The 15961-nt window shown below is 35.5% G+C and overlaps 1 protein-coding gene across 2 annotated transcripts in view; it reads left to right on the top strand.

The window, feature by feature from the left end:
* The first annotated feature begins 2511 nt into the window (after window positions 1-2511).
* Window positions 2512-15961, top strand: part of LOC140671450 (SIFamide receptor) — a 69755-nt gene continuing 56305 nt past the window's right edge. For both annotated transcript variants that reach the window (XM_072902751.1, XM_072902752.1), the window contains exon 1: window positions 2512-3833. In XM_072902751.1, coding sequence (XP_072758852.1) covers window positions 3266-3833 — 568 coding nt within the window. In that variant the 5' untranslated portion in view covers window positions 2512-3265. The remainder of the gene's footprint in view (window positions 3834-15961) is intronic.

The raw sequence follows: 15961 nt of genomic DNA, 5'->3' as shown, positions 1-15961 counted from the left end.
ATTTATTGCAGAGTATCTATTTCCTGAAAAAACATAAAAAAACTTGGACTCTTTACAGATATTTCTTTTGTATTTGGAAAAATCAAAAGTTTGTATATAATAAATTAATTATACAAATTACCCGAGAAGCTATTTCGATCTATAATTTGTTCAATAAATATTCTAATAATTTTTATATATAGAACTCCCTCTGGAAATTAAAGAGTGATTACAGACAGACACGAAATCTCATTAAAGTAGATCAAACTATCGAAATAGGATCGGTGTCTCATCTCGAATACGTTTCGATTTATACATCTGATGATTGAATTTGTTCAATTAATATTCTAGTAATTTTTATGCATAAAACTTTTTGTGAAACTGTTGTGAAACTCTCAAGCACCTAAAATCTGGCAAGAAATGGTTAAAAAATTGTCGGGCAGAGCGAGACGCGTGAATTTGGCGTCTCGGTTTGGCCCGAGCGATTTATTTGATTTAATGGCCAGAACTATTTGTTTAATTTGTAAACTCTAGAATAAAAATAAAGCCCAAACTAAACAATTGGTGAGTTTCCACAAAATGAAACGCCAGCTTCGCTCACACCAAAGTCAGTCAGCCAAACAAATTATGCAATTTAAAAAAAGTTAAGAGCCTCTGCGTTTTTCCTTTTATAAATGAAAAAATATATGCAAGAAACAAATTTATTTCAAAACAGATTGTATTAAAAACGCTTGAAAATATTCTCTTTGCTTGGAATTTTGAACAAAAGTACCTGGAAAATCAGGGAATTGTTAGAGAATTTTTTTACAAGATTAGAAACCTTGTATTGCTACTCTGCACGCTTAGCATAATTTTATTGTGCCCCGCAATTGTCAAATATGTTCTCCTGCACACATAAATATAAAATCGTATTTACAACTTTTCGACAAGGGGGATAAATATTTAAGATTTAAATATCTTTACATCAAAGAGTTTGATATCAGTCTTCTACGATCAGAGAGCTCAGTTTTCTCGAGCCTTCGTACAATACATCATCATGTTTCACGGATACATCTCTCTGCGGTACAGTTTCAAGTTCAATAAGCGTTGAACAATGTGTCATTTGCGGAAGAGAGTCTCGCCGGGGCGCCGAGTCGGCGATGCGAACGATACAGCGGAAACGGGGGGGGGGGTGGGAGGGAGGGGGAGGAAAGAGAGAAGAGTCATGCAAATTCGTACTCGGTCCAATTTTTCCTCCCCTCTATCGCACCTCTTCAGAGGGTGATCTCGGTATGATGGACCTAACCTTGGCGCACGACTATAGACCCCGTTGTTTCTTAACTTCTGTGTAAACATCGCATATATATCGCGCATAAATCACGCTGCTACTGTCATTTTATCAGTAATCTGGGCGGAAGAGTCACGTATCACTGAACGTATATGTATATCACGACGTCTCGGATGATAGAGAGCGGTGGTTAGATTGTCTCGACAGAACAGGAGGATATGGATCCTAGGTAGCACATGTTCGTTTTATAAACGTTTTCTAAACGTATCCAATATTTTTTAACCGTCAAGCACCAATAAGAAACGTTTCAACACAAACATTTTTAAAATCATGGTTTAAGAAACGTATTTTTTTACGTTTCTATAAAAAAAAAAAAAATTAATTTTTTAATTCAAAATTATATATTTACACATTATTAAGACTGTACTTATTAAGACGATCCCCAGATAGCACAGAAAATTCAAAGATGACGAAAAGATGTCTTTTTTAAGTTATCTTTCTGACAAGGCTAAAAAATGTCTAAAAGAATATCTTTCTACCTACAAAAAAAGTAATTTTTTAAAATATGTCTTCTAAAAGTCATAATTAATTTTAGTCGACGAAAAGATGTCTTTTTCATCATCTTTTCGACAAGACAAAAAAGACCTATTTTATAATATACGTGTTCGTTTGTTTGCCGCTACGTGGCGTGTTCAGACTTAACTATAACTTGTATTCAAGTTTTCATAACATGTATATAAAGCCTAAAAGAACAGGTACTAAAAGTACAATTTAAATTATGTCTTTTTTGTCAGTTTGACTTGTGATGTAATCTCGACAAGAGATTCAGAACATGATGAAAATAGATAGATTATATCCATATATGCATTATTTTATTGAATCTGTGAATAAACAAATTTTTTGCAAATAAAGGAAAAAAACTGTATTTTGACAGTTTCTTAAACGTTTCTTTTTGTTATAGAAAATGACGTTTCTCTTAACGTTTTTTAAGTGGACATTTTAACCAATCAGAAACGTTTTCGAAAGCCGGTTCTAAAACGTTTTGCAGAAACATTTGTGAAACATTTTTGAAACGAATATGTGCTACTTGGGGATGCTAGCCTAGGAATATACACTCTCTTTTTTCACTTTCCGGTTTTGCTCTGCTCGATGTACCCTATTTACCTACCTACCTACCTCTATGGGTCGCGGCGCGAGCGTATCGCATGCGGGTGCATGTGCCGCTTGGATGTAACGCTTGCGCAGTCGTCGAGCATCGCGTCAGACAGCTCGCCGCGACGGGTGCATCTCGACGCGGCAGTCCGCGGTCGTCTTCTAAGGCGGGCTCATTTAGAGTCACTCCAGCATCCGGCGTCCACGTCGCGCGGCAAATACACATTTCCGAGTAGGCGCAATCTACGAGAGATCTCGACTCTACCCGATTTTTCATTTTTCTCCGCCCGGTCGTCCTTCCTTCCACGACGACCCCGACGATATACCTGGTTGATAATTTTTTCTTCGATCTACACTCGAAGCTATCACTCGAGTTTTACTCCCCCTCGATCGTAGCTCTCTTCGAACCGGAGCGTAGTCTCTCGGTGGTGGAGTCGGATAGACTCTGGCGCACGTGATGGACCACGCGTGTTTCCCAACTTGCGTTTTTTCGAAATTGATGCCAAAAGCTCTCCGCTCTACTCTCATTTGATCGATAACCCGGAAGTCGCGTATATTACTGGACGATAGAGCGGTAGTTTCTCGAGCTTGCAGGTCAGATCGGTATTTTTTTCGTTGACGGCGCCCCGAGTGCCTAGGAAAGCCTAGAGAAGTCTAGAGAAGCTAGTCGAGTGAAACGAGGCGATTTCCGCCGAGCCGCCTCGCGATCCGGGAAGGTCGCGTAGGCGTCGTGGTCGTCGTGGTTGGGCGTCGGGGTCGTCGACACGACGGCGAGCGCGCCGAGGAGGAAAACGAGGAGGAGGAAGAGGAGAAGGAGGTGGACGACGACGGAGGAGGCTACGGTACGCCGCGTTAACGTTTCGGCTAATGGTCGAAACGTCGATCCGTCACTTTACACTCAAGTTTCCGATGCTGCAGCCACCGTCTCCTCTCCTGGAGATGGCGTCCCTGCGTTTACCGGACTCGGACGAGTTCGACGTTGACACGCGACGCAGGAGCAACAACGTGCCGGCCACGACGTCGGTCGCGCCACCGCCTACCGGCACCTCGCACATGCGGAACGATCTCGGCGATTATCTCAACAATCTGATCACGGAGGCGATCGCGACGACGAGTCCACGCGCGACCATGGACGACCACCAGGTCCACACCGGGCTGTTTAACGCCAGCGAGATCGCCAATCTATCGGCGATCGGCGAGCACACGCCCGATCGGCTCTATAGGCACAGCATAGCCATGTCGGCGGTCTACTGCGTCGCGTACGTGGTCGTCTTCGTGGTCGGTTTGATCGGCAACAGTTTCGTCATCGCCGTCGTGTACCGATCTCCTCGCATGCGGACCGTCACCAATTTTTTTATCGTCAATCTTGCGGTGGCCGACGTACTCGTGATCGTTTTCTGCCTGCCAGCCACGCTGATGAGCAACATCTTTGTCCGTGAGTATCCATAATCTGTTTCTCTTACAAACTTTAGAAACTTATAATTATCGTTTACATTATTTATTATTACGTTTGTCAATACATCTACAACCATCACGGATCCATCGTAACTTATGAATTATTTTCGAGGAATGTTTTTTTTGCTTCGAGCATAACGAAAATATTTATCAGTTACCCTCCGGTGCTGAGTGTACTCTCCACTTGAAGGAGGGTAGAGTCTCAAGGGCAATTAAGTTGTCATCGCGATGCGTATAATCCGTACATTCTGATTCATTATTGCAGCCTCCCCAGCAAAGGATTTTAAGTCAAGGGAAAAGTGGTGCACTCCCTTCGTATTACCGAATCGATCTCTTTGCGTCTCTCTCCCCCTCTTGTTCTTTCTCTCGGCTGTTATTCGCACTCGGGGCAAGGCTTGATCGCGCCATCCAATTCTCAAGACTCGGATCGCTCTTGGATAATGGAAGGATAATAGAGAGAATGTTGTAAGGCGAGGCATACGAAAATCGAGCAAATTACGTGCGAATTTAGACATTATGTGTGGATGATATAGACAAAGTACTGAAGAACAATGTATATGGCCAAGTTACGAGGCAGCGCAAACAGACAGCAGACTTACGGCACCGATCGCAATTTGAGCAAACAAACGGGGCGTATTTGCATTTCCATGAACAGAATCACGCGGCTGGCACACGAAAGAAAGAAAAAAAAAAAAAACCAGCGCCTAGTACTGCTCTTTAGAAAATCAACGAATCGTAACCGATGTAACTTCTCCTGCAAATCGTATAGCCGACTTAAACGCCTGCGATTACAAGGACTTTCAATTAATTCGCATTGTAATTGCGCTGTTTTTTTTTCTTTTAATAATAAACCAAGCTGTGAAAAATTAATTACAGATTAACTTCGTATGTAAATATATGTAAATGATATTTGAGTAAATTTTAACTTCAACTAGCAGTACGCTATTAAATTTTTAGCTTTAATTTTAAATGAGATATCTGAGGATGAAATTTCATTTAAATTATTTTGAACTATTTTTTTAAAGATTTATACCCAATATTTAAAATGTTGAAAAAATATAGTCGATAAATTAATTAAAGAGTTAACGAATAACTTAGAGGGAGAGAGAGAAAGAGTTTAGTTAATTAATTGAGACTATCAAATATGTATCCATAAAATATCTAATTTTTTCTTTTCGACCTTACACATGTAACTTATCAGAGTTGATTAATATGTTTGAACTACTAATTTCTTACATAAGATATTATCATGTAAAATTCCTTTCCGTTATCTTTTAACTTATATGATGTATAAGTATTTAAAAGAGTGAATAAATTTGCAAATTTTAATGCATACCATACGTGCCAATGTCGTGTAAAGTAAATGTGTTATACGTGCGACCAATCATGTGCGAACGCTCTTCTTGCCACACCTACTCGTATGTCATACATATTTGCCAGCGAAAAAAAAAGATACAATTACGCATATATTTTTTTGATATATATTATATATATATATATATATATATATATATATCATATATTAATACAATTTATATATACATTTAAATATTGTATATTTAAATATATATACAGGGTGTCCCAATTTAATTTCTTCAGTCGAATATCTCGAAAACCAAGCCTGGGAGAGAAAAATGTTACAGGCAAAAGTTGTATGATTTCGAGGGGGCCATAAGATGGTACCATTGGTCTGACCTTGAAGAGTCATTTGAAGGTCACGTGAATGTTACCTCAATTTTTTTAAATGGCACCCCCTATTTTTATGCACAGAATAATGAGACGAATCAATTGGTGTAAAGAAAACACATAGTTATCTTTGAGAAAAAATCTGAATTTGCAGCTAGCAGTTACACATTTTTACTTTACCATAATTATGTGTTTTAATTACGCCAATTGATTTGTCTCGTTATTCTGTGCATAAAAGTATTAGAGTAAGATAATCGAAAAATGAATATTTTACGAGATATCTTGTATTTTATGTCAAAATATTGCAACTTTGAAGCCTTATAACTCGAAAAGTGTTTAATGAAAAAACATTTTATCATAGTGTTTTGGAAAGCTCTCGAGATAAGCTACAAGAATATGCAAAAATATATAGGATGTTCCATTTAAGAAATTCAAAATGACCTTCACGTGACCTTCATGTGACTCTTCAAGGTTAAACTGATGGCACCATCTTATGTTCCCCTAGAAACCATACAACTTTTGTCTGAAACATTTTTTCGAATTTTCCATATTTTTCGAGATATTTCACTGGAGGAATTAATATGGGACACCCTGTATATAAATTATATTAATATATTATTATAATATATTTATTTATTTTATTGTGTGTTTATTTGCGTTAGAAATTCATAACGCTGGCGGCGTTGCGCGATGTAACACATCTCTTGTAACAATTCGCGCGAGTTAAATGTACAGGTATACGGTCGCATGATATACGCAGCTACATTTCCATAATTACGGTAGCAAGGCGCATGATTCTAAGACGCGCGATCGTAATCCTGGGTGTCGTAAAAGGCGCGTGTTTACGGTCACATTTCGTTTCGCTTCCTGTCGGCGATTGCGTTTTATCGGTAGTTATCGGAAATGCGTTATTAGGCCTGCGCCGGGAGATTTCTCGATCTATACTCGAGCTAGTGTTAGGAACGTCCGCTCGATTAATCCGCGATCAGCGGGCCGTCTTGAGTTTTATCGCCGTCGTGGCAACGACTTTTCTTGATAGACGATCGATTTGGCTACCGTTTGTCGCGTTCGACCTTGAGACGCACATCAGACATTTTCTGTTGACTGATTGTCTTCAGCGGAAGAAGCAGCTTCGCGAGCGTTAATTTTTCGTTAAATTAATAATTTCTTGGTAGTCCAACATATCGGTCAGGCATATCCTAGGTTAGATCATATTGCTGGCATAATGAAATTGATTGCTCAAACATCTGATGGAAAGAATGCTGCATTTCAACTGCATTCTTTACATCGGACCTACACTTGATCAGATGTGCAGGTTGCGTCTAGAAACGCAAATTCTAAAGAAGAAAGAGTGAGAGGAATTTTCAATGCGCCGAGCTTTAACACAGAGCTGTTTACTCGCTTTGTTCCGACTAATCTTTCAGTCATGTGACTGAAAAGACGCGTCGAGAATGTCGCGTATGTTTTTAAAAACTCGAATGACAATCGTCGCGACAAGAACTCGTTATGACATTACATATTCACATGTCCAATGTATATTTGTGTCAGGAATGACAATCAGGCGTCGGTTTCATTTTCGTTCGTAGAATACGTAGAGGAATTTCGTTCTATTGATTCTGGTATAGTCTGCTGCTGCTGCTGCTGCTGCTGCTCATCAATTATTTACGAGACGAAAAGTAGAATGTGACCGCGCGCATCGAAGTGTAGGTGACCGTGTTAATAGGTCGTTACCGATAAAGCTCCAACGCAAGGTGCGAGTTAAAAGTCCGCTAAAAGTCGCTCGTTGGTTTCTTCCGGAGACGAGAGACGTCTCGTTGATGACGGTTCTCTCTCTCTCTCTCTCTCTCTCTCTCTCTCTCTCTCTCTCTCTCTCTCTCTCTCTTTCGAGAAGCAATTTCATTTCTATGAGTACCGCGTTTAATTTATGCTCTCTTACGGAGGAGGAGAGGAAAACGATTTACGGGCACGATAGAGATAGATGTACGTGCGCGCTTAAAAAATATCTTAGGGAAAATTGCGCTTTTTACGAATAGCTACTTGAAATAGCGACAGAATAGTGGAATTTTCATTCCGAGAGTAGGTATGTTGGACGTCGTAGAGGTTTTCTTGATAAATGAGATTTTTGAATAATTTTTGAATGCTAATATACAGGCTGATTTAAAAATGTACGACAATATAATCTACGCAAAAAAAATAAACCAGTTTCTTTCATATAAGAAAGGCTAATTTTCAAGTAGTTGCAACTTTTTAAAAAATAATTGGAATAAGAACAATAAAAAAGCGTTTCAAAATTTAAAATTTTAGAATCTTTAAATAAATTTTAATTCCTTCTATTCGTTACAAAATTACATTGTAAGAAAGCGATGTCGGCCGATTGAACAATTTTTTCAAAAATTTGTTCAAGAATACCGAATTAAAGGAAATCCTAGCATGATTTCATTAATTGGGTGTTAAACAGTTTTAGTCTCTTTTTTTTAAAGAATGTTGCATGTTTTTTTTTGCCGAGCTATTCATTATTAAAGCAAAATCAAACTATTGACTTTGAACGCTTATAGTTAGTGAAAAAATAGTCGCACAATAATCATTAATTTAAGTTTTTTGAAATGTACAGAAAAAAAACTTAACACTCTGGCCTTTTGTACGAGTAACTGGAATGCTTTTTACTCGTAAAACTTGAATGTACTACACGGTAAAAAATTTTGTGTTAAATTTAACACATTTCTCGTCCCAATTTATCTACTCTAATTTTAACGTTAATTTAGTAAAAGGCAAATATGTAAACAAATAACACAAATAATATGTAAAAAATTAACACAAAAATGTGAATTACTGTAAGATTTACTTGTTAATTGTGTTGTTTTAACTCTTAGAAACGGTGAATATGCAGAAAAGGTAAAATAACATAACGATAGTATGTTATATTAACATAAGAGTATGTTAAAAATTTAACACAAAAATTTCTACACAATAAAATTTCAACCAAAATACAAAATGTTTTTTACCATGTAACTGGAATGCTTTTTACTTGTAAATGTTATAGAATTCATGAAAATTTTGGTTTTTCGTTCTTTCATTGAATTAAAAAAAAAAAGATGAAAGTGCAAATTTTACTTGATTTTTAAGTAAAAATTAGGCTTTAAAAATAAATAATAATTGAAAAAACAATAGGAGCATTTTAAAATGCCAACTTTTTTCTTTAAATTGCTTTTTTAAGGATTATTGTACAACCATTTTCTTACTAGTTATAAGCGTTCAAAGTCAGTAGCTCGATTTTGCTTTAATAATGAATATCTCGGCGAAAAAAAATCATAGAACATTCGTTGGAAAAAGAAATTAAAGCTAAAACTCTGCTCCTTAACACCCAATTAGTGAAATCGTGCTAGGATTTTTTTTTAATTCGATATTCTTGAACAAACTTTTAAAAAATATGTTCAATCGACATCGTTTCTTACAATGTAATTTTGTAACAAATAGAAAGAATTGAAATTCATTTAAAGATTCTAAAACTAGAAACTTGAAGCTTTGAAACACTTTTTTATTGACCTTCTTCTGATTATTTTTAAGAAAGTTGCAACTACTTGAAAATTGGCCTTTTTGTGGAAGAAAGTGGCCCTTTAATTTTTTTAGTATTTTTCCAAATATTTTTAAACAATTTCTTTCTAAATCGATGGCTCGAGGGCGAGGTGGACTTTTTTGGCTATATAACGGACAAATTAGACTTTTATTTTTTGGGTTATTTAAAATTCATTATATATATTACAGCAATCGATAATGTTCACAATTTTCAAGAAAAAATACGAAATGAATTCGAAACAATTCGAACGACGCCTGGTATTTTTCAACGAGCGAGGGGATTCAATATTAAGGCGTGTCGTAACGTACACATGTTGAAACACAAGGCGGACGCTTCGAGTGCATTTCCGAGTCCTTTTAATCTTTCATAACTCAGAAACTATGGTATGTACGATCCATGTTCAAATAACATTATTTTACTTGTTTTATTTTTTATGTACATTTACCTCTTAAAATAAACTTAAAAATTTATGCGCATTTATGAATTACTCTGTATATAAAGAGAAAACAAATAACGATGACATCAATGACATTAATGACTCTGACCGTTTGTTTGGAGATAAAAATAAATGTTATAATTATTTGAAATATTTTAAACACCAACTGCGTATTACGTTGTCTATTATGTAAATATTTAAATACAACATATTTTCATCTCACTCAAGAACATCCTCAAGATGTATATTTATCGAACGTTTATGGCACGTTTATGATATACATAAAGTATTTATCGATATATGCATGCGTGCGTTCTCATTCGCTTTGACATGGAAAGCGACAACGATCGCGGGATTCTGGATTAAACGACATGATAAATCGAATTACTTGCGTTCGGAGAGAGAGCATCCGCTCGACACGTAAATACAATCGAAACACTGACGGAATTTTGCAGCTTGGTACAGAAAGTGAACAAAGTCTGTTTGGTCGAAAAAAATTGTAGAATTTTATTTTAATACTTCTCTGCTTCATTGATTCTCTCGCAATGTAGTCTACAACATTATATTTAAATAAATATAACGTATTTAATATAAATCGCGTTTTTAGATGAAACATTTTAAAAAAATTATTTAAAAAATTGTATTTTCTCATTTGACAATTATTGAAATAACATGACTTTAGAATTGTTTGGCTATTATTTCATTTTTTAGGAATTTGGAATATCTCGTACTTTGATATGAGTATGATAAGAACTTGCGCTTTAGCCACTTCATCACGAAAGAGCCCAGGTAGTATATGTTCGTTTTACAAACGTTTTCTAAACGTATCCAATATTTTTTAACCGTCAAGCACCAATAAGAAACGTTTCAACAGAAACATTTTTAAAATCATGCTTTAAGAAACGTATTTTTTACGTTTCTATAAATAGAACAAAAATTAATTTTTTAATTCAAAATTATATATATACACATTATTAAGACTATACTTATTAAGACGATCCCCAGATAGCACAGAAAACTAAAAGATGTCTAAAAGATGTCTTCTAAAAGTCATAATTACTTTAAGTCGACGAAAAGATGTCTTTTTGATCATCTTTTCGACAAGACAAAAAAGATCTATTTTATAATATACGTGTTCTTTTGTTTGCCGCTACGTGGCGTGTTTAAACTTAACTCGTATTCAAGTTTTCATAACATGTATATAAAGCCTAAAAGAACAGGTACTAAAAGTACAATTTAAATTATGTCTTTTTTGTCAGTTTGACTTGTGATGTAATCTCGACAAAGAGATTCAGAACATGATGAAAATAGATGGGTTATATCCATATATGCATTATTTTATTGAATCTGTAAATAAACAAATTTTTCACAAATAAAGGAAAAAAACCGTATTTTGACAGTTTCTTAAACGTTTTTTTTTGTTAGAAAATGATGTTTTCCTTAACGTTTTTTAAGTGGACATTTTAACCAATCAGAAACGTTTTCAAAAGCCGGTTCTAAAACGTTTTTGAAACGAATATGTGCTACTTGGGAGATTCTTGTTCTGGCAAATCGCTTTCGCCCTTGAGCAAGACATAAGTAAATTGGTTGCCACAACATTAATTTTGTAATGGAAGCGCCATTAATTATGCTTTGAGTCATGGTAAAGAGAAACAGAGAGAGAGAGAGAGAGAGAGAGAGAGAGAGAGAGGACGGCGATTGTTTTAATGGGGTACTCGAAGCGGATCGTTTTTCCGAGGTGGTTGCAAAGTGACGAGTGTTTTCCTCGACATGCTCTTCGCGTCTCAGAGAACCTCGAGTTACAAATTGTTCTAATAAAGTGGCGATACAAAACTGCACCATTGTTAATCAAGGCCCGCCTCCTGGGTGGTATTGCCATCGGAGAAACGTTCTTCGGCCCCGGTGAACGGCCGCAACGCGCGACTAGATTTAAGGTCCTTCGTCGACGAGCTAGTAAATCACGGTCATGGAAATCCACTCGGCATAAATTTCGTTCGTTTTGCGCGGAGCGATACACGACGCAACGCGACACGACATGACGTAGCAAAGACCAATTATCGCCTTTTTTCATTTTCCCTCCCCTACCCTTTACCCTAACCCTTTTAATCTCCCAGTCTATATTTATTAATCACATAATAAATAATTAATAACTACGTATATTAGTAAATGTACATAACTATATTTAAAATGTATTTTTCTACACTTGTCCATTCCAGTTCCGTCCGCATATACAGGAAAAATAATTACAAGAAAAAGATTAATTATCGTATTTTTTCAACAAAAGTAAAATTTGACAAAATGAGAAAACATGTTTATATACACTACACAAAAAAATTAAAGGGTCACGTTTTTCGATATAAAAAAGAAGCGTTAAATGAATTTCAATTCTTTCTATTTGTTACAAAATTTCATTGTAATAAAGAATACCAAATTAAAAAAAATCCTAGCACCATTTTATTAATTGGGTGTTAAAGAGCAGAATTTTAGATTAGATTTAATTTCTTTTTTTAATGAATATTCTATGATTTTTTTTCGTCGAGATGTTCATTATTAAAGCAAAATTTGAGTGGCTTTTTTATCGATCTTATTTCGATTATTTTTAAGGAGGCCAATTTCCAAGTAGTTGTAAACTACTTTTAAACGACCTTTTCTTTGTATGGAAGAAAGTGGCCCTTCAATTTTTTGCGTAATGTATTTATATGTGATTATATCGATTTTTATTGGAGTAATATCGCAAGTATCGTCGATGCTACGCGCAACTACTAAACTCTCCATTTTTGTATCCAAGATTACGTCGTAAAACACTGTGCAGAGTCCGATTTGTTACGGTTGGCGACGACAAAGGGCGGAGAGGCATTTCACGAATGTTGTCGAAGTGCGGCGCTCTAGATAGTCGTGGAGCCATATATATGCACACAGAAATGCGGTAAACGGGTGTATCGAGTATACGATGAGGTCGTGTACGTGTGTAGCACAGGGTGAACGCCCCGAAGTGACCGCCTCCCGCACCCTCCACCTGCACCCACCGGGACTCGCTCACCCCGAGCTCGGAAAGTAGAACTCGATGGTCCGCCGGTTTCCGATGCGATTCTTTCTTTCGCGCTCTCTCCTACCCTCTCTGGATAGCATTTTCGCGCCTCCTCCCCTTTTCTTTCGCGCGACGTAGGTACAACTATTAACAGCCTTTACCGTTCATTGACATCACTTGAACAAAATCCGCGTGTCACGTTCTCGTTTGAACCCTTCGTTTCCCGTTTCATGTTGAATGCTTAAGAAGCCATCCGCGGTCGTGGAAACACTAAAAATAGATTACTTCAATTATGGATTTGTAAGAGAAAACGGGGTTACGTCAATTATATATGTATAAGGCAAAGAAAGAAAACGAAGATAGAAACCGAACTTTAAAAGCGCGAAAAAATAGGTTACCTCAATTTTGAATTTGCAAGTACACGAAAGAAAACAAAGGCGTAGGGTAGAGAATTGATAATTTTCAAATTATTAAATAATAGGAATAAAAATTATAAATTCGAAAAGTTTACTAATATCCATTCGTAATAAATCTTTAAATATAAATATAAACTTGAAAAATGTAACATAAATTATTATAATAAATATTATTAACTTTTTGATTCTTAACTAAATATAAAATCTATAAAAATAATAAAAATTTTATCGTAACTCATTTTAGTATTTAGGTTAAAGTTGTATTAAGTAAATGATATATTTTATAGTATCGAGAAAACCTCTTTCGCGCATATTTTAAATAATGGAAAATAATTCACAAAAAATTCAAAATTAATTATTTATTCTAAATATTAAATTTTTCAATAACAGATACATGTCAATGTGTGTTTCTTGCAGATGTAACATTATCAATTATTAATACAACAAATATATTTTTTGTTATTTAGTCAATAAAATCGCACAATATAACAATTGAAAAATAATATTGCCAAGAGAAAAACTTACAATATTTATAGACAAGACAATTATATACATCATATATATTTTTATCTTATTGTTAGTATTTTTAGCCATGTTTAATATAACCAATTAACTGATACGCATTATTTCAGAAACAACAAGTACAATAAACATTATTTCATCGGCGATCGAAATGGACCAACAATCATTGTAATTAGTTTATTCACTGCAACTGTAAAGTTTTTATGTTTCGATACATTTACAGTATTTACAGCGAAAGAAATAAATTTCGATACAACAAAATTGCTTTACTGGTAATTCGATTGATATCGGGTGCTGCTGTAACATGTTATCGATTAGAGCGTAATTTCGGAAGTTTCTCAACTTTGTTTGCTTATTTACCGAGCATTTTCCTGCTGTTTGCAGACCTCGATGTCGCCGTTGCGCGATTGTGTCTACTTCTCTAGTCTATGATGTAACTGGTAGCTATACTTGTCGATAGAGCACACGGAAAGTTTTATATATATCAGCTCTATTATGTCAAGTACTTACATTAGCATTTGCAGGGCGCGCGCTATGGAGAGAACAAAATTAGCTGAACATAAGTCATACTATTAATAAATCGAGTGAGGCTATAAAGTTGAATCGCAAAAAAGATTTATATTCGATGTGTACAACCTGTTATTCTCATCTTTTATCGACTCGTTTATTTTTAAACGATCTAGAATCAGTTTTTACTATATATATATATGTCTAATATCGTTAATAAATTAAGCTTTAAAATTGGATTGAGATATTTATTGTATAAACGTCTTATTGACATTTTCATTAAGTATAGACTCGTCTGTTTTCTAAAGGAGTTAAAATTAATTTTCTACCAGCAACGCTGTTCGATAAATCGCGAGACTTGTGTAAGAGAGACAGAGCACTGAGTCGAGATAAAGGAGAGAAGCGCATTTGCTTTGTACGAAGTATAATTATTATTTTCATTCGAACGGTTGTTGTTGACTAATAACGGGAGAATATTAACGACTGGTTGTGAGAAACAGTATTAATTTGAACGTTTGTTAATTTGACGTTTACGTACATTTGTTCAACGGCTATATTATGTCAGAACGTGGAACAAAAGTTGATTTATATATATATATATATTTTTTTTTAATTTTTTTTTGCAAAGAGAGTATAAGAACTGATCATGACTTTAGTACAATTTCCGGCCGAATAAATGCAGCTTGGTAAGAAATGAAAAATAACGTCATAATGTTTCCTCAGCTGGAACACATAGATCCGACGCGGTGTACACAACTGGTATCGTCTTATAATCGAATGTGAGCACCAAATGTCGCCATCAAGTCGCAGTATAATTATAAATGCGCCATTAAGCGGACAATGCGTGATGTCACATTGACACATCTGAGGCGCGTTGTGCGATTCGATATACGTTCTCGGCGAACGAGGAAAATATCGTAAATGAAAAATTTTTAATCGACCTTATTCAATTTCGGGTGCAACGTGTAAATTCTGCGTAAATTTTTCTTTCTTGTTAACAATATTTTTCATTTCCGTTGTTTACTGTCAGATTCGTCATCTTGTGAAATATAATTGTGAAATATCGACAATCCTGGCCTTAATTTTATAAAGACAGATTTTTTAAAACAATTTAACATTGATTTGTTCTTAATTAGAAATGTTTAAACATTCATATACTTTTACAGATGAATTGGAGATAATAGATTTGTTGCAAAGTGAGATATAGGTCAATTTAGCTTTTAATCAATATTAGATATATTTTTTATACATTTAAAAAAATTTTTTTTATTCAAAAATTTCTTTGTTAAAACTAAACAATACAAAATATATTGTAAACAAAGATAATTTGTTAGTTAAACTTTGTAAGAAAAATGATTTACGTCCCACACGAAGTGCCCGATTGGATTTTCGTAAAGGGAACTCGATTTCAGCGAAGAATCTAACTTTAAAATTAAGATTAGAGATTCTCCGAGGGGGATTCCTCCTGTATATCATTCTGAAACGCTTTATATACGTCGAGTTATATAAATGGAGTCGAATAATCTCACGTGTACACGATAGTGCGAAATAGATCACGCGATCATCTTGACTGTATGTAAATCGTCTGTATAACTTGCAGATTTACCATTCCACACAAACCGCAATGTATGCAAATTTGCAAGTTCGCACTTTGATGTTTAAAAATTGGAAAGAAGCCGATCTTGCCAAACGTAGCTCGTGCCAAAATTATATATAAAGCTAGACGAAAGTAAACTTCACCCGGTTCTAGAAAACTCATCTGTTAATTCTACAGCGCGGTATAAAGTACAGCGGAGCTCTACGATAATCCTCTCTCTAATCTTAGCCGAGAATCCAAAGATCCGAGAAAGCAAGTTGGCTCAAGAGGAAGGTCCTTAAAGAAGAAGGATCTGGTGCGGGAAAAATTTTCTCTTCCTCCCCGGACGATGTGCGTAGTCCT

Source organism: Anoplolepis gracilipes, chromosome 11 (assembly GCF_047496725.1).
Source record: "Anoplolepis gracilipes chromosome 11, ASM4749672v1, whole genome shotgun sequence".
Taxonomy (NCBI): Eukaryota; Metazoa; Arthropoda; class Insecta; order Hymenoptera; family Formicidae; genus Anoplolepis; species Anoplolepis gracilipes.
This window is presented reverse-complemented; position numbering and strand designations above follow the sequence as displayed.